This window comes from Athalia rosae, chromosome 2, assembly GCF_917208135.1.
Source record: "Athalia rosae chromosome 2, iyAthRosa1.1, whole genome shotgun sequence".
NCBI lineage: Eukaryota > Metazoa > Arthropoda > Insecta > Hymenoptera > Athaliidae > Athalia > Athalia rosae.
In genome coordinates, this window is record NC_064027.1 from 25,614,837 (window position 1) to 25,634,000 (window position 19,164).

Genomic DNA, 19,164 nt, shown 5'->3' on the forward strand with positions numbered 1-19,164 from the left:
TATGGTGTTTCTTCGCATACCTATGGATGCGTATAGGCATACACACATATATATATATATATATAGGTATATTATAAGCTTTGTATATTGCGGCGTAGAAAAGCGAAAGCTGCTGCAGGCTAAGCGGCTCGACGACCTGCAGCAGAAAAGAGGAGGGTCTATTCTGGACCCCGGTCGTCTATTCCTGGAGGGCCAAAATGAACGGGACACTCTCTTCCGTTGAGTGTTGCTCACGCAGAGACGACCCTCTAACGATATTAACTATAACAAGATAATGCTCATCTCCGATTGTTATTGTTGTTGTTGTTATTATCATTATTATTATTAGTATCGTGACGACGATTGTTGCGATTGCTGACAACGAACACCCCAGATAACAGAAAAATATATGACAAAGCGCGACCGGTTCAATCTCCGTCTGTAAAACAATGATATAAATTATTTTACCGGGATTTTATCAGTGGTTTGTCGCGCAGTTTGAATTTTAATCTCGAGGAATTTTTTGTCTTTGTTTTTTCTCCTCGCGGATCGCTTCGGAGATTGAATAGAAAAAAATTTAACTTCAACTCGTCAGTCGCGCGGAGAAAAATCATGAGAGAAAACTTTGAGGTTTCACATTAGGATGATATGACGAGAATCTTACGTGTATTGTATGCGTAAATTATTCTTCTTACGTACAAGCGATGTAGATGATAATATTGTACGTACCTTACGCGCACAGGTATTATGTCAGATTATTGTTTGAAAATTAAACTTGATGACGTTTTTTTGGAAGTCAACTGTACATAGGTGTACTCAACGTAAAGAGTCATGTCTAATTTCTATTTGGGTGCTTCACGACATATATTCGCGTTTATTTTAGCCATATAGCGTAAATAAATTTATGTATCCTATACGTATACATATACATATGTATATATAAATATGTACAATCGACATTCGCGCTTCTGCTGCGTCGGTAGAATTGACCTACGAACTCCGTAACAGGGCTTAACAAGGCTCTCATTTGAGCATGTACACATACAAACTGGCAACTACGATAGTATTGAACTATACATAGATACGTGTACGTCGTACGTATACCTACAGATGTGCTGAAATTTTCAGTTTTTATGCCAATCGAGATTTTAATAATTATACAATTCACGTTATTTCACGTGCACCTAGATTTGCAACAGCGTTGCGAGAAGGTAAAATTCGATGTCGATATAAGCATCTAATTTCCGATTTTTACCGATTGCGGTAAAACGTACCCCTAGCTTGAAAAAACGGAGTAATCCAACCGGTGAAATTAAATAATATCCGAAAAAGAAACGCGTGCGTTTGCTGCGCGTAACGGTACATTTTGTAAAATCTAGGAAATGCATGCGACCTGCACCACCATGCCTAGTCTCCGACGCCCGACACCGATCGATATTCGACGGCGCCAAGAGCGTCCGTCCTGCTCTCCACCCCTCCAACTTCCTTTTACACCCTTAGCCTTGCGACCGAACACGGACCGAAAGTGAAAAAAAAAATAATAATGATAACTGCGATAATAACAACTCCTTTCCATCCCCCTGTGCGATGGTCTCGGACACGCAGGTCCGCCCATTTTTCTATAGAGCAACTTTCAATGCAGGTATCCATGTGTATGTATAGGCATAGTTTGTATGTACATAATATAGGTGCGCTAAAACCACCCTCTAACGTGATGCTATGCAACCCGCGTTTCAGTTTTCTAGGAGAGCTCGCGTTTCTCTTCGCAAGTACAATCAGTATACCGATAACCGCGCTGCCGCTGCTACTGCTAGTGCTGATCCGGCGCTACCATCAGCCTTGCAATAAATAAGGGTGCAAGATTCTGACGTTTTTCGTTAAGATTTTTAATACTTCTCTCCGATTTTCCTTCTATTTTTTGAGTTTTTCTATAAAGCTCGTTAACTTTCCTCTATCGTGTGCGTTAGGTGTGTATAAATTTTTTATTTATTCATTTTTTTATTGAGATTTAATTGACCACAAGTAGCGAAATATATTTTGATTAATTTACTTAAGAATGATGAAGTTTCTTAATTTTTCAAAAATTATTTTTCCTATACCTCAAAAATAATCAAGATATTACATTTGTATACTCTTTATAATTAGATCCTGATCTATAGAGATATTAAAAAAAAGTTTTTTGCTCTTTTTTCCATTTTTTTTTTTTTTTTTTTTTTTTATCAACTTCACATCCTCAACGCGATGGCTGCAGATCTGATCATCTCTAAACCTGTTAACAAGGTAAAATATGTCGAATGTGGAGAATAAAAAGAAGAAATATCAAAATGTTATATTAGAAGCAGAAAAAACGAATCGTTAACGAATTACTTTCGGTTTTTTTGATTACCCGCGTCGATCTCTTCTCGATATTTTCGATTCGGGACTCTACGTGGGTATAATTATACGTTTATATACGAGTCAGGTTTTTGTTTTCACGGTCGTTCTTCTCCCTAAAATATATGGTATTTAATTAGTATTCCAATCGTCGCTGAGGTTCACGCTGCTGATGTATACCGCTGTATTTCTTTGATTACATAGAATATCATATCGTCGTGTTGAATTTTTTCTATATATATTTACTGCGTGTATACCGACCCCGTCAGCATGAGCGGATGTTGCTCATAGAATAGAAAAGGAATTTATATTGGTTTTTTCATTTATTCATTTACTATTATTTTCGACTTCTTCCCCCCTATTCTTCTACCTCTGTAATGCGGCACATAACTATACTTACCTGCGGATAAAAATTTCATTTTATTTCAAGGCTCTTCGGATCCGCACAGAAAATCCAAAGCTTATCGTTATATATGTATATAATACGAGTTTTTAGAATGATATAATTTTTTTTTTATTTCCATATGCATATGTGGGTATAGCAGTTGAGATTAATTTCGAACACGTGGCACTGCCGCTTCTGCAGATCAAATAAAACAAAAATTTACTTTAATTTCATTTTATTATACGCGGTATAAATATCCCTAAAATTCATATGCGTAAAGATCTGCACCTTGTAATCTTTCAGCTTTTTTTTATTATACTTTCTACACTCCATGAAAACAGAAGACCAACACTTTTCAATTAATTTAAAGCAATTATCCCTCTTCATAATTATATGATAAGAAAATAAACGAGTAAGAAACAAGAAATGGAAGAAAAACTAACACAAAAAAAAAATTTATATGAATACAAAATGTTCCCCTTATTCATGAATTAATTTTTTATGCACAGTTTAAAATACCAATATCAAGTATTGATATACCGCGCGCAATAAAGTCCGTACATGATGAATTTGGATATTATTATTGTAAAATAATAATTATGATCATTATTATAATTATGCGGCCAGCTGCCGCAGCATCGTAAAGATTGTGATATCTGTGGGCTAAAGTGCCGAGAAAAACCGTAATACTTTTTTTGTCGGTTACTTGTTTTTCTATCTATAGTGAAAAACTAATCGTGCGTGTGCAGCATGGGTAATATAGTAACATATAGAATAGATAATGGTACAAGTGCGTTTGGTCAAACTCATTAAGAACTCGGCTTTTTTATCCGCCCTTTAAATATTGTTGTGCGCTACTCACTTAACTGCAAACTGTAATATACATAAGTCGAAAGCTCGAAGATAACGGTTATGTTCTACTTGAACTCTTGCAAAGCTATAAACTAATCGCTGTTTACTGCACGTATGAAGTGTAACGCACTTCAATATAGTCGTTTTTCTTTTCTCCTTTTTCTTTGTCATAATTGTTGACATAATTTCATATCTGTAGATCATTTGGTTGTATACCAGCTGAGATAAGTTGTGATTTCTCTGTCATACCTCGAAATTGCAAAATTTGAATCATGAAATATTATTAGTGTTATTATTCTTGATGAAAATTTATATACCAGCTAGTATATGGGTATATAAAAGAGATTTCAATCTTAAATTTGACGTCCGTGAATAAGTTTGTTGTATAATAAATGATTATTTATAACCATCTGCGATCATCAACAACACCTCCGCGTTTTCTACATATCCATAGGTATATCTATACGTACTTTGCACGCTCTCAATTTATAACATCTGCAATAGAAAAATGAATAAATGAATGGATGCTAAAATGAAGCAGACGAAGACTTGAAAGATTTTGGATTTCTATTTATTTTTCTTTCACGAATTTCCATTTCATTGTACCTGCACCATTCTTAATATTTGATTATGCATATGGATATGTACGGTCGTGATTAAAACATGAGCGAAAAAATGAAATTCAACGCCAGCCGCACCTGTGAGCACGTGCTTTTTCCATTATTGAATTTTTCAAATCAAATTTCAGCTGAGCTTTTCCTTTCTTCCTCGAAACTTATTTCGGTATTACTCAAGAATCAGCGATTCTCGAATGAGGTGTTTAGTGGCGTGATGCCACGCACGCGACGATTCAGATTTCGCATTTATATACATACGTATACTTTATACATAGCTATGTGTATCATATTATGTGAATTTGAATTTATTGATTCCTCAGTGTTTTATAGACCTAACTTATTTAACGTTAGGAATTGAATATCGCGTCTCTTTTATACCGGGAATTCAAAACTGGCTAGGTAGTCTCACATTTCCGTGGTTACTTTTTCCAAGTATATTGTACTTTATGTATAGCTTGTGCCACCGGTTCAATTTAATTATATACCTATATATAAACATATAACTGCCTGTGCAGGGCTCTTATAACTCACTAACTAAGCATGTATAATTAAACTGCAGAGAAAACATAAGTTCGTCGCAGAAATTATAGTCGGTCACTTCTGCGGTTTTGGTTTGACGAGGAGGTGGTGGTGTGAAGGTGACGAAGGAAGTGCACTCTGAAAAAAATTCCAAACTTCATATTCATTAAATTATTCAGATTTTTCCAAACACTTGGAAAAAAATTCTTTACACCTCTTCGATTTTTTTTTTGGTTAATTTCGAATAAATTATACAGTCGAGCTTTTTTTATAGATTTATATAGTGTACGGTGATTTTACATTTTTGGAAATTCAAAAACAAGCATAAAAATGTGTCGCCTTAACAATTCCTTGAAATATCAGACGGTGAGCTTTCAATCTGCTATTATACGTATTCTTATGGAAAATCACCTTGCCGTTATTATTTGCTTTCTTTATCTTTACCTCTCCTTTTAGATTTTTTGCTCCTTCTACTCCAGTTAATTTACTCGCTACCTCGAACACGAATATTAAACCTTATTATAGATTTATCGATCGATAGAACCAAACGGAGTAATATAAAATTTGATTATCATATTTGAAATTAACGAACCGGATGTAATTAACGCAAAAGAAAATCAGCAACCCTCCAGATCGATGGAAATACTATTATCGGTCGATTCACTGGAAGATATTGAGAATTAATTATCGCATGTTACAATTATAACTCTATAAAGTGTAACGCAATTCGCTTTTCTATGTGTCGGATAATGTAGTCAAAGGGAAAACCCAAAGCGACGTCGTTTCGTTCGAAGAGGCGTGGAGAGATTTCAACGCCGCGTGATTGTTTTAATTTATTTTTCATTCTTGACCGAGCTAAATAAACGACACTAAAAGTTTAAACCAGGTGCAGTAGCTCGTTCTCGGATATAGCTCGCTTTTGACAATGTCAGATTGTGTAAAATAAAAGGAAAATTTTAACGCAGAAACAGGAATGAAAAAGGAAAGAACAGACGATCGTGACATAAATAACTTCGCACATAGTTGACTCGAGATTTTTCTATCTGAACTTTAGTTTTTATTTTCTAAATTTGTAGTCTGCAGGTTCTTTTTCTTATATTTTTTTTGTTTCGCTGAGACGGTGTAAATTGGGTCAGAAATCGCTTCGACCTGAATTTTTGATTAATGTTATAAAAGAATAAATTGATTGTTGTGATTTTTTCGTAACTTCTTGCGAGGAGAGTTTTGTAATACTCATGTAATACTGATGTAATACATATCGTATCATTGATGTTTAGTCTGTAATGTAATGTCGTTATATTATACCATCTTCCATAAATTGTTTCGTACAGATCAATTAAATGTTATGTTCTCTTTTGTCTTATTTTTGCAGGAATATGATCTCGAACAAAAAATCGAAGTTGAGATTAAAATGCGGGAGGGATCGGCGAGACTTTTGGCCGCAGCTAGACACAGGGCACAAAGTCTCGAGGCCGCGAGGGCATTGCTGACATCGAATGAACGAATGTCAGCTTATATGGCGGAACTTCAACGACGAAAGAAAGAACCCTCGAACAAACCAAGGTACGTTAATCTATGACGAATAAAAGTGACCAATTGTTCAACTACAAAATTCTAACATCTAATTTTCTATACGCCAGTTTACCTGTCAGCACTGCAAGGGTTTCACTTTCGGATCTTCGGGTACCTCTGATGTGGAGGGATTCGGATCACTTCAAAAATCGTGGAGATTATCGAAGATTCGCAGTCTTTTGCTTAGCTCGTGTCGGTACCGAAATTCATGACACCGCACTTCTTTGCCCAGTAGACAGAGCCCTCACCGACGTCACCTTCCCCGATATCCTCGTCTTGTAAGTTCACCTATTATTACTTGGATAAAAATATTGCAACGAAAGAAATAATAATTTTTCGATTGGTTTTGCTTCGTACTAATTTTTTATTTTTATCTTATTAGCAACAATGTGCCGGCGGATTTTGAGGTCACGCTTGAAATATACAGCCACATCCTGCAGGAAGATCTAAGCATTGCAAGTACGCCGCGGAGAATCAAGAGATCGATTCATTCCTCAATATCCAGAACCGTTGGGAAAAAACTCGCCGCTTCATTGAGAGATGAATTGAACTCTGGAAAAATGTGAGTCGAAGATATAAGTTTGGGAGTAATTTTTGAAATATCATTGATCGAACGGGTATGTAATTAATTCATTTTCATTGTTTCAGTGGACCACATTTTGAACTTATGGCTTCTGCAAGACTTACGTTAGACGACACTGAGGATAATATTCATACTCACGATCTAGTTCTCAATAACTTAGGTAAGGTTTCGAACAAAGACCCTCACGAATCGATCTATCGTTTCTAGAATATTCCTTGACCTTCCACGTTTATTCCAGAAAATAAAAGCCACTCGCTTCCTTTGTTCGGACACTTTTGCTGCCGGCTGGCCGCGCAACCCGAATGTGTTACCAAAGAAGCATGCAGCGGTCACGTTGTACTAGATGGACGTAGTTGCTGGGCTAGAATTCAAGGATTTACCCTGCAGGCTTGGGACTCCAGAAAACTTGCCGAAGAGGACCAGAACCCGTGGTGCAACGTACCGATCAACAGAGTGAGCAAAAATTTACACAAGAAATCAAGTTTCAAATCCTTCGCGGCAAAAATTCATCGTTTAATTTTACATGTGTTATTCTTTTACAGGAAACACTAATCCAACCCTCAAAGTCGTTGTCGAGAGAACTCCGGATCAGCAACACCATTGATGGTACGGAAAAGATAACTATTATAAAATTGGACACCGCCGATGAGGCTCAAAAGTGGGTAAGGCAGCTCGTGGCACACGCAAAAGATCACTTAAGGTGGAAACACGCAGCCGAAACTATCCAAGAAGTACCATCTGTAGAAAGTGCAAGGAACTCCTTCATTAGTAATAAAAGACAGGGTTCTCTTTACGACGAAACCCCATTGATAGGTAAGTGTTCCAACGTTCGTATCAGTTCTCGAAATTATTTCCGTTCCTGGATTCATTTTTGACTTTTCTCAGAATCTGTTCAATCGGATTATACGGCAACACGTCCGACCGTTCAAGAAATATTCGGCTTGACACCCAGCACGAGTTTGAGTAGCTGCAGCTCCACGAGCAGCCCTCCGAGCCTCAGATCTAGGTCATTGAGCACGAGTGGATCGAGAAAATTAGGGACTAATACTCTACGATCACATTGGCCATTCTCAAATAAAAGTCACGACTAAATTTAACGTCCCTTCAAATAGCTTTTGGACTTAGAGCGCCAATTGAGGATTAATAATCAAAAATTTGAGTTCTTCATACATAGATAAATATTGACTCAAACGACGACTTAATCATTAAAATTACAGAGCAGCGTTTGATTATGTAATTGCTTGCGTGTAGAACACGCTCAAGACTGAATTACGTTTATTGAAGGGATGACCGAAGCTATTGGGTGTCCATCGAAATTGCATTTACGAGAAAGAGAAGGTGAAAATGAAAAAGTAAACTACAGAAAAATTATTCGGTAGAAGCGGAATGAAAATTCTTAGTAGACAAGATATGATATTAATTAATCCGGAAGAAATCTCCAACAATACTCAATATTTTCTTTGAATTGAAACAAACGAAAGAACAAAATAATTTTTACTTTGAAACCGGGTACTTCTTCATTCGTTTTATCCTTATTTAATATTATTAGGTTTTTTTTGTTTGACCTTTAGGTTTTTCGGTTTTATGATTGTTTCGCGCAAATAAACCACGTTTACTTGCGTCGAGCGACGTACTGCGGTAAAAAAGATGTTGCTTAGGTTCGACTAGAGTTGAAAAGTTTAACGAATTTATTCTGAGAGGTAACAAAGTGGTCCATCACGAAGTGCTCTTTAAAATTCTTAGACTTCTAGGGAATAGGTGATAATCATTCGTGATAAACCCATGAAATTTTTCTTCATATCTTGCGAATATAGATAAAAAAGGAGAGTACGTTTGCCAGTAATATTCATAGTATCGTATTCTCCGATGTGTAATCATCATTCATGTTTGAAAGTTTATTCACAGAGGGAATTGGGAAGTCTATACTTTCCTCTTTTCAAAATTCACTTATTAATGCGAATTTTGTCATCGAATATGCACTGAACTGTCGTATATTCTCTATCGTAAATTATAGAGTGTTTAATCCGATATGATAGCCACCTGTTTAGAAGTATTCTGCTATTAATGATTGTGCGAATTTGTCCGTAAGTAGACATAACTAATGAATCGTTAGTTTGAAACTCAGTACAAGTGTACGCATAATCTTAGCGAACTGCCATAATACGTGTAATCAATAGCCATCAGTTGTCTTTTCGTTACTTTCTAATAATTACCCTATTTCTTTTCATTGCTGTTTTTTTGTTATTAACTTTTTTCATGATAGGAAAAAATTTTCGTTTCGCGTTTATACATGGGTTCATAAATTTTCTTCTCGAAAATAAGTAGTAAAATATCTTTTCTTTGATATCGCTGTAGGTAAAATAAATCAATAAATATGAACGTTTTGTACGTAGATTTTTTCATCGCCTTGTAATTCCAACGTCAAAAAAGTATACAATGACTATAAAAATTATTATTACAAAATAATCAAGAATATGATGATATTAATATTGTAATCTCTATACTTTATATAATAATTATAATAAGATGATATATCTACCACACATATAATGATTTCTATACATGTAATAAAGCCAGAGTATTTATAATATCGTGCAGTTTCTTATTTTTTTTATTACATAAATAAAGTTTTATACATACATATATATATGATCTTCAAAATCCTAAAGTAGGACAGATAGACTTAGCAATTTCACTGACATTTTAATTTAGAATATTTACACTATGGCATGAGAATAGTGGAGACAACACAAAATAGAGATCGACTACAGAGAGGGTGAGAGCGTTTCTCATTTTTTGAAGGCAGTCATCACAATTCCAGCCCCAAACGCTATGATGGTGAATCCTTGCGCAAAAACACGTAGTCGCATCATGTATTGTGACATTTTACGATTGCCGCGGTTGAAACTGTACAGCCCATAGCTTAGTGCACCTACTGTTGCCAGAGAACCTATGAAAGCCAATAATTCACGATTACGTGATTATCTGTATGTATAATCAAAATGATGAATAGTATATGATAGTGGAATTGAAGTAATATTACCAATAGGAACCAGCGGATTTTCGCCAAATTTACGACTAAATTTTTCGGTAAATGTTTCAGCACCTCGACCGACCGCATCCATATCCTGACGAAGTTGAATCCAGTCTAATTCGTCAAGCTGTTCCGCTGGTCCAGGCATTCTCACGATTTAATAATATGCAGTTGAGGTTAAGACACGTTCGGTTGTTCCGTCAAACTGTGTTTGTCTACAACGGAGAAATTGGAGGTTGACTAGGTTGAGCTAGGTACTGCTCTGAAAGTGGATGTGTGACATTCTAGATTCGATATTTCGATAGCTTGAACACCATTTGTCAGGTGTGTGTGTTTGCATAACTTCGGGCGTACTGTCAAATCCTCTTTGAATTTTACTTGTTATTTAATAGTTTTAATAATTATTGTTAACCCCACAATACGGTGTGATAATTATAATTGGGTCAATGAAATGTTTACTTTCATCTGCCAGGCATTAGTCAAAAGAGTTCCACTTGTTTCTCGAACGTACGTACGTATTACTGTACATCATAGTAATTTTATCGTGTATTATTTTTTTCTTTCTGTACACTAATCTTCAGTCAACGCTGTAACATTGTTAGAACTTTATCATGGTGATTCATATGTATAACATAACAATAATAGTGTGACAATCGTCAATTTCACACCCAAACCATAAACGGTTGGATGATTTGCTGCAATCGTTGCAGTATTTGGGGCAGTGACGGTGGTGATCTTACAGGGAAAATGAGTGTTCGTGATATTATAACGGAATTAACCCAAGTTTCAATTGAGGTGAGACAAGATTTGAAAAGTGTCAAGGACCCTAAAGAAAAAGAGAGGATCGCGTTACGACATATAAAAGAATTTGCCGCTAAGGACGCCTACGTCAACGAGTTCCAAAAAGGTACGAATTCAAATCCTTTCCATTTAACAAAATTAAATCATTCTCACATAATCCATAGCTTAAGCGAACAGAAACTCAATTGATCTATAATATTTGGTAAAACCCTGGCTCATCATTCGAAAAATTAATAGAACCCTGGTTTCAAGACAGGGTTAGGTTGAACTTCATGAGTGTTTCCCAAAAAAACAGGTCTTTTTAAAATACTCCCATAATGTCGTCTGTGGAATTAATGCAACGACTCAAGAGACCATTAACTTACGATTCCGAGTCTGAAGAGGACAATGACAAACTCAAAAAGAAGGAAGGAGTTACAGAAAAAGTTGGAGATGCGATGATGAAAGAGTACTTAGAACTTCTGAAAGTCGAGAAAAATTTGGATGAAGAACTAGAACAATTAAATTCTGAATATGTGAAAGGATCGTCTGCAAAAGAAACTATGGAACAGTTGCACAGATACAACGATATTAAAGATGCCGCTCAAATAATCATTGGAGCAATGGCGAATGCTAATGGAGTTACTGTCTCTAGTTTACACGAAAAATATGATCTGCCCCTCAATGATTGAAACTAATGAACCTAACTTATGTACAAGCCCTTGAAATAAATAAACCTGTTTGTATCAAGATGCATTTTTCACTTCAAACCAGGAATCGGATTTCACTTTCAGATAGTGAGCAAGGTGATTGCTGAATTTAAATGTACATTTTATGCTTCCTGAATGTTTTGTAGGTCTAGAATGGTTCAACGTATCACAAGGTCTCTCGATGCGCAAGGATCTTGCAGGGAAAATATGTGTATTGGATTTCTTCACTTATTGCTGCATAAACTGCATGCATATTTTACCGGACCTGGCTGCTCTTGAAAAGAAATTCTCCATAGAAGATGGTCTAGCTGTTGTTAGTACATTGTATTATTCGAGATTATGACTGACCCGAATTATTCCACGAGCCTACTAATTTTATTTCATAATTATCCTCTTAAGATTGGAGTTCACAGTGCAAAATTTGCCAATGAAAGGGATTCCAGTAAGATATTAGCTGCTGTGCAAAGGTACAATATCCAGCACCCTGTAGTTAACGATGCCAAACTTTCCATGTGGCGGGATATTGGTATTGTTTGCTGGCCCAGTTTGGTGATTTTAGGTACATCAGCTCTATAATTTATGACATTAAATTCCTTGCACTTCTTCGCCGATTTGATTGCATAAATTTTTTTCAGGACCTAAAGGGCAGCCATTGTTTGCTTTAGTTGGCGAGGGACACAGAGAGGAACTATTTTTATATGTAAAAGTAGCCCTGCGGTATTTCAAATCCTTAAACGAAATATCTGATCATTCTCTACCGTTGAAACCGTCGCAGCACCTGCTTCCAGTTTCTAAAGACATATTACTATTTCCTGGCAAAGTGCACTTGTTTAAAACTAAAAATACAAACAAAATCGCGGTTGCTGACACAGGAAACAACAGAATTTTGATTATGGACACTAAAGGGAAAGTTGAACATGTCGTCGGTGGTTACGCACCTGCATTTAAAGACGGAGACTATGAAACCAGCAAGTTTAACGCTCCCCAAGGAATTTGTAGTCTCGGAGATAATCTCTATATCGCAGACACTGAAAATCACGCAATTAGAAAGGTGGTGCTCGCCTATAGCATTTCCTATGAAAAGTTATGCTATTTACTTATTTTTCTTTTGTGATAACACAATCTTTTCTGTTTGTAGATAGATCTAGTTTCAAAAACAGTTACAACATTAGCAGGCACAGGAGAGCAGGGCCATGATTATACTGGAGGCCAACTTGGTATAAATCAGAGTCTATCATCTCCTTGGGATATCGCATTGTACCAACTGGATCAGGGAAATAAAAGTGTGCCAGTTCTGCTAATTGCTATTGCTGGTACGCACCAGATTTGGGCTTTGTTTATGGAAGATACAATTTGGTGGAAAAAAAAGTGAGTGTTGTTTTTTTGTGAAAATAAACATCTCTTATTAGTTTCAGAAATACTAATTGACTTTTTCATTTGAATATTCTAGGTCGGTTAAAGCAGGTACTTGCATGGCAATAGTTGGAAATGGCAGGGAAGAGAATCGCAACAATTCATATCCTCACGCGGCTAGTCTGGCGCAACCATCTGGTTTGGCATTAGCGGTAGAAAAAAATTTGCTATTCTTTGCAGACAGTGAGAGCAGCTCTATCAGAGTTGTGCACTTAATTGATGGTAAAGTGGCCGCAGTTTGCGGCGCGGATAAAAACCCTGCGGTAAATATTTGAGGTCATTCTGATTAAAACAGTCAGGAGAATAATCTGTTTATTGTTGTACAGCATTGTATTTGATTCTAGAACTTGCATGACTTTGGAGATGTAGATGGAAAATTGTACGGAGTGAAACTACAACATCCCTTGGGTGTTGCTTGGGACCCCACGGAGTCTGTGGTTTACATAGCTGATACCTACAATCATAAAGTGAAGACGGTCGACATTTTTGGTAACTGCAAAACCCGTTATGGAGCAGGAAAACCGGATTCTAAATACGTGGTATGAAATACTAGACCGTTAAACAAATTGATTAAGTATTCCATCGAATTTTATCGTATCTTTTAGTTCGATGAACCGAGCGGATTAGCTATAGATCCTGAGAGCAAGACACTGTATGTCGCTGATACTAATAATCACCGCGTCGTTTCGATAAAAATCGAATACAACAAGATAGAGACTGTAAGTTTCTATTATTGAATTGAAATAATTGTTTTCAAAATTCGTTATCATGATTAATGTTTGCTGAATTTCTACAGATTGCTATTGATCTACCAAGGGATGGTGTAGCTGCTGATGACACTTACAACTTCGACACAGATGTTAGCACTTGTGGAGGCAGCTTGGAAGTCTCATTTGAGGTAAAATTCATGAATGACTTGAAGCTGAATACGGATGCCCCGCAAAGGTGGGCTGTAAATTTACCGGAAAAGTGGATAACGAGTGCTTCCAAAGGCAATTTGACCACTCCGATAATTGTGGACATCCCGGAAGGAGAAGTCGAAACAAAACTGCATGTTACTTTGGACATAGTAATGTGCAAGATCGACGAGTGCATACCAAAGAAACTAGAAGCGATTTTGAACGTGCACAGGAAGCCCAATGCTCCGTCCAAAGTAAATTTGAACAAAGTACTAAAAATAGAGTAATGGCTAAACGCTGAAGGATTGGTTAATGTAAATATTTAGTGAAATGGAGTTGGAGTATACTTTTTAATGCAACATCGTTAACAAGATGAAATATATTACAACAACCGTAATGTTACCCAAGCTTTTAATCGTATGTTAATGAAGTTATTTGATTGATAGCATTTTTTGAAACAAATTTTAATTAGAATTAATTGATTAGCTCAATAGAAGCGACACCGCTTAACAACATCCATGTGTCAACACTAATCCAGTCGTCTGTAGTTACTCGAAAATTTAATCAATCCTTTATTAACGCAAGAAGAACATGATAAAAGTCATTTTTACTATCGATACGTAACAACTTCCATCTGGTATAAATACGCGGGTCTACCATCAACGTAGTTAAGTCGTATTTGAGTAATATTCGGCTAATACTCTTCTCCGCCCTCTCCTTCACCTTCGACCGAGTCCAGGCCAACCTCTTCATAATCTTTCTCAAGCGCAGCCAGGTCCTCACGGGCTTCGGAAAATTCTCCCTCTTCCATTCCCTCGCCAACATACCAGTGAACGAACGCTCGCTTCGAGTACATTACATCGAATTTATGATTCAGACGAGCCCAAGCTTCTGCAATTGCTGTAGTATTAGCGAGCATACAAATCGCTCGTTGTACCTTTGCTAGATCTCCTCCTGGGACGACCGTCGGTGGCTGATAGTTTATTCCGACCTTTAACAAGAAGAATAGAAATACACAAGTGTCGAAACTGTAATTTTCGATTACACAGGGAATTCAAAATTACCTTGAACCCTGTGGGACACCAGTCAACAAACTGTATCGTACGTTTTGTTTTTATGGTAGCAATCGAGGCATTTACATCCTTGGGTACCACATCTCCTCTGTAGAGCATACAGCAGGCCATGTATTTGCCATGCCGAGGATCACACTTCACCATTTGATTAGCAGGCTCAAAGCATGAGTTTGTAAGCTCTGCGACTGTCAGTTGCTCGTGGTAAGCCTTCTCTGCTGATATTACCGGCGCATATGTAGCCAGTGGAAAATGGATCCTTGGATATGGTACCAGGTTTGTTTGGAATTCTGTCAGATCCACGTTGAGTGCTCCATCAAATCTGAGGGATGCTGTAATCGATGAAACGATTTGACCTATCAATCTATTCAGGTTCGTATACGTGGGTCTTTCGATGTCCAAATTTCGTCTGCAGATATCGTATATCGCCTCATTGTCTACCATGAAAGCGGCATCTGAATGTTCAAGGGTCGTGTGTGTAGTTAACAGAGAATTGTAGGGCTCAACAATCGCTGTGCAAATTTGTGGAGATGGATAAATTGCAAATTCTAATTTAGACTTCTTCCCATAATCCACTGAGAGGCGCTCCATTAAGAGACTTGTAAAACCAGATCCTGTTCCTCCTCCAAATGCATGGAAAATCAGAAATCCTTGGAGCCCTGTGCATTGATCAGCCAGTTTTCTGAGCCTGTCCAATACTAGATCTACAATTTCTTTCCCGACCGTGTAGTGACCCCTTGCATAGTTGTTAGCTGCGTCTTCTTTTCCTGTAATTAGCTGTTCGGGGTGAAATAACTGACGGTAGGTGCCGGTTCTCACTTCATCTGTGGGGATGGAAATATTTTGGATGAAAGTTTTGCTTCTGAAAAATAGGCCATGTAGATCTATGATTATATCTTTTTACTTACCGACTACAGTTGGTTCTAGGTCCATGAATACAGCACGGGGGACATGCTTCCCGGCTCCAGTTTCGCTGAAAAAAGTATTGAAGCTGTCGTCTCCACCTCCGACAGTTTTGTCTGATGGCATTTGACCATCCGGTTGAATTCCATGTTCTAAACAATACAGCTCCCAGCAAGCATTACCAATCTGCACGCCACCCTGGCCTACGTGTACCGATAGACACTCGCGCTAGAAATTCAGATAGACATAGTTGAAGACTTGGAAAATTTATGTGGAATTGATAAAAGATGATTCGCATATAGTGAGTATACTGTATCAAACTTTGATAGGTAGGTGAAAAAAAGTCTAGATTGAATTATTAAACTCGTAATTACTGCTTCCAAATTAATTTACCATGTTTTGTGGTGGTGATGATTAACTTTTTGAAACTTTAACCAGAAATGAAGAGAGAGCTACGTGCTTCTCCGTTAAATTCTTTACCGCGGATGAATATTAAAACAATAACATTTGTTTATGGAGAAGCAGATGAAGCTCACAACAATGCGAGCTAATTTTATTTCAAAAGACTGTTCTATATGGTGTTTTCTCATTCACGTAGTACCTGCAAGGTTTTTGGGATTAATTATTAAGCAGAAAAATTTACATTCATCATATATTTAGCATCAATAACAGATCATAATTTCTCTGCGATAGACAATCGAGAGGGGTATACTTTTTTTGTAGTTATTTTTCTATTTATATAATCTAAGTACAGATTTGCCATACTTCTTTTTCAATCTGTTAAATATAACATTTATCATCCGAATTCCAGCTTCTGATTATAACTTACGAAAATATACATATATATTATATTCGTTGCGCCTATCTTAGGAATACAGGTATGGATGCATTTCAGATCATAAATACCTTCGAAATGTTTGCAAAAATAAAAATCGAATATCAAATTCAAATATATTCTGCCGAAGTCCGATTTAAAATAAAAAAGTTATCAAGTGATAAAAACAAAGAAATAAACTAATTGAAAATCCGAGACGTCAATCAGCCTTGACACGTGATAAATAAACTGAACATTCTAGAAGCTTGCCCCTGTTACGCAACAGATGAACCAGAAGGTCGCCATAAATTGCAAAACAGGTCATGAATTAAATCACCATTGATAATACGTCAGCTGCACGGCATTATTACATAATGATGACAGTCAACTATGGCACAAACAAGTTAGTCGTATTTTCCGAGCGAAAATTTATACTGATGTCTTTTATGACTTGCATATTAGAGAGTTCAAAAGTTAAAACTCTGAGCTGATTGCCATCCTCGGAAATTACCTGATTCTTTCAATATATGCATGTGACGCACATACCAATGCAAGCGCACATTTTTAAATACTAAAATATGTATAGCATATATTATTATCATTATTATTATGTAGCAATTATTTTTCTTAGGTACCGATGAGTGCATACGTCAATGAACAGAGATCACCCTGGCAATGTGTTCGGCGGGTTTAGATTCTGACGCTTTTGGAAGTCCCAGAGTATTCCAAACCTCGAGAATGTCTCGCACAAGACTATCCATCATGTAAGGCATATGGAAAGGCGTCGGCGCAAGTCGTAATTTTTCCTGTCCCTTTGCCACTGTTGGATAATTGATCGCTTGAACGTAGTGCCCTTTTTGTCGTATCAGCGTATCTGCTAGCTGAGCGGAAAGCTGCGGATCTCCAATCTGTAATTTAAAAAGAGATTTACTTTAAATATTTATTCGCGAAGTAGCAATGTAAGGTCACAATCTTTACATTACCTTTATAGGAATGATATGCGAAGGTGATAGCTCTACTGGAAGATCGGCGATGTTCAGCTCTGATTTTAAATAGGCGACATTTCGCTGCTGCGTTTCTCGCAATGAACGCCCTTCATCAGAAGCTAGAATTTCTACTGCGGTCAATGCCCCATAAAGGACTGTAGGCGGGAGCGAAGTTGTGAATATAAAACCAGCTGCGTAGCTGCGCACCATGTCAACCAGGTTGGCAGACCCAACGATGTAACCACCCACATTTCCAAAGGCTTTACCCAGAGTACCAGAAATGATGTCCATCTTAGGCAGCACGCCATCCCTTTCACCCACTCCAGCTCCTGAGTGCCCGTAGAGTCCTACGGCATGCACCTCGTCCACAAAAGTCAAGGCTCCATATTTTTTTGCAACATCACAAAGCTCTTCTAGAGGACAGATGTCCCCAGTCATAGAATGGACAGTTTCAAAGGCTACAATTTTTGGGACCGAGAGATCCACACTAGATAAAAGTTCTTCTAGATGATTGGGATCGTTGTGCCTGAATATGTGCTTTGGAACTCCGCTATTTTTGATTCCCTGGATCATTGAGGCATGATTACCGGCATCAGAGAATATCTGACATCCTGGCATACTTCTTGCTAGCGTAAATAAGGTGGAATCATTAGCGACAAAACAGGAGGTAAAAAGCAATCCTGCCTCTTTCTGATGGAGCAATGCTAGACGTTTCTCAAGGAGCTCATGTCCCATGGAATTTCCTGATATGTTCCTTGTGCCCCCAGCTCCAGCTCCAAACTTATCCAGAGCCATTCTGACCGATTTTGTAACTTCCGGATGACGAGACATTCCCAGATAGTCATTGGAGCACCAAACAGTTATTGGCTTCTCTCCCCACGAGTACTCGACTGCAGAGGGGAATTTTTCGGCAAGTCGATTCACCTTCTTAAACACGCGGTAAGAATGATCTAATTTCTTGCGCATTATTTGCTCATGAAAAAAGTGTTCATAGGGAAAGGTTTTGTCAGATGCAGTCGTGCAATTTGAGTCAAGTTTTATCACATCTTCTTGAACAGCTGTACTTGCCTCTCTAACGGCACCTTGTTCTACAGACAAAAATGGGCATTGGCTTTCTCTGGCTTGCTGCTGATGATCAGTTATGGATTTCTCACGGCTAGTAGTATCCGCAGATGAACTAGCTAGCCGAGACATCACTGGGCAATGCTGACGATAGTTTGTTATCACCGAAGCTCCATAATTTCTTACATAGCTGCTTGATAAGCGAGTCAAAAATGGACAGGGCATTTTTGATTTCTTTTATGATTTTTTGCAGAGAATAGTAGATGTATTAAGAATCACCTTGACTCTGGCACTACCTCAAAATACCGATTATTATGTGAACACTTGAATAAACTCAAGACTGTTTTAGACTGTCTCGCAATTGGCAAGAGAATGCAGAGAGAGCGAATACGTTGGCTAATCCCACTCAGCCACCGTGTTAACGTAACTTCAAGCGAAACGAGGACAAACTGACAAAGTTATTGCCTGCTGCTGTGCAAGCGAACCCGAAAGTGAACGTCAAGGTTCTCTCGGAATCAACCTAGGTCACTACTAACCGTGCGAGAAACATCGCTTTTATATTCAAATTGATTTGATATATTCGCGAGCATTCTCCACAGTCGTGATAATGATC

General features: G+C 37.5%; 5 protein-coding genes across 10 annotated transcripts in view; 2 read left to right on the forward strand and 3 right to left on the reverse strand.

Annotated features, from left to right (window-relative positions):
- LOC105687777 (rhotekin-like) overlaps positions 1-9,468 on the forward strand; it is a 28,839-nt gene extending 19,371 nt beyond the window's left edge. For 3 of the 5 annotated variants that reach the window (XM_012403656.2, XM_012403654.3, XM_012403655.3), the window contains 7 exons: positions 6,098-6,288; positions 6,366-6,575; positions 6,680-6,859; positions 6,946-7,040; positions 7,119-7,333; positions 7,423-7,693; positions 7,766-9,468. In XM_012403656.2, the coding sequence (XP_012259079.1) occupies positions 6,098-6,288; positions 6,366-6,575; positions 6,680-6,859; positions 6,946-7,040; positions 7,119-7,333; positions 7,423-7,693; positions 7,766-7,971 (1,368 nt within the window). In that variant the 3' untranslated portion in view covers positions 7,972-9,468. Of the gene's footprint in view, positions 1-1,727; positions 1,947-2,230; positions 2,260-4,477; positions 5,092-6,097; positions 6,289-6,365; positions 6,576-6,679; positions 6,860-6,945; positions 7,041-7,118; positions 7,334-7,422; positions 7,694-7,765 lie in introns of those variants that run through there. The other 2 variants (XM_012403660.3, XM_012403659.3) reach the window with 2 other exon arrangements.
- Positions 9,462-10,173, reverse strand: LOC105687784 (HIG1 domain family member 2A, mitochondrial). Its single transcript, XM_012403670.3, has 2 exons — positions 9,924-10,173; positions 9,462-9,830 (listed from the first exon to the last, which is right to left on the reverse strand). The coding sequence occupies exons 1-2, from the start codon at positions 10,060-10,062 to the stop codon at positions 9,670-9,672; spliced, it is 300 nt and encodes a 99-aa protein (XP_012259093.2). The 5' UTR covers positions 10,063-10,173; the 3' UTR covers positions 9,462-9,669.
- A 71-nt stretch (positions 10,174-10,244) lies between these two features.
- Positions 10,245-14,123, forward strand: LOC105687778 (NHL repeat-containing protein 2). 2 transcript variants are annotated; one of them, XM_048650664.1, is made up of 10 exons: positions 10,245-10,421; positions 10,625-10,821; positions 11,551-11,717; positions 11,804-11,963; positions 12,040-12,455; positions 12,543-12,772; positions 12,855-13,080; positions 13,162-13,356; positions 13,423-13,536; positions 13,614-14,123. In XM_048650664.1, the coding sequence occupies exons 1-10, from the start codon at positions 10,366-10,368 to the stop codon at positions 14,001-14,003; spliced, it is 2,151 nt and encodes a 716-aa protein (XP_048506621.1). In that variant the 5' UTR covers positions 10,245-10,365; the 3' UTR covers positions 14,004-14,123. The 2 variants fall into 2 exon arrangements, with proteins under 2 accessions (XP_048506621.1, XP_048506622.1); XM_048650665.1 differs by having other exon boundaries at positions 10,286-10,425.
- LOC105687780 (tubulin alpha-1 chain-like) lies at positions 14,048-16,221 on the reverse strand. Its single transcript, XM_012403665.3, has 4 exons — positions 16,083-16,221; positions 15,695-15,917; positions 14,781-15,610; positions 14,048-14,707 (listed from the first exon to the last, which is right to left on the reverse strand). The coding sequence occupies exons 1-4, from the start codon at positions 16,083-16,085 to the stop codon at positions 14,411-14,413; spliced, it is 1,353 nt and encodes a 450-aa protein (XP_012259088.1). The 5' UTR covers positions 16,086-16,221; the 3' UTR covers positions 14,048-14,410.
- Positions 16,222-16,327: 106 nt separating this feature from the next.
- On the reverse strand, positions 16,328-19,018 carry LOC105687779 (5-aminolevulinate synthase, erythroid-specific, mitochondrial). The gene is made up of 2 exons (XM_012403664.3): positions 17,487-19,018; positions 16,328-17,411 (listed from the first exon to the last, which is right to left on the reverse strand). Exons 1-2 carry the CDS (start codon positions 18,774-18,776, stop codon positions 17,154-17,156), a joined length of 1,548 nt encoding a protein of 515 aa, XP_012259087.2. The 5' UTR covers positions 18,777-19,018; the 3' UTR covers positions 16,328-17,153.
- Between the last annotated feature and the right edge of the window lie 146 nt (positions 19,019-19,164).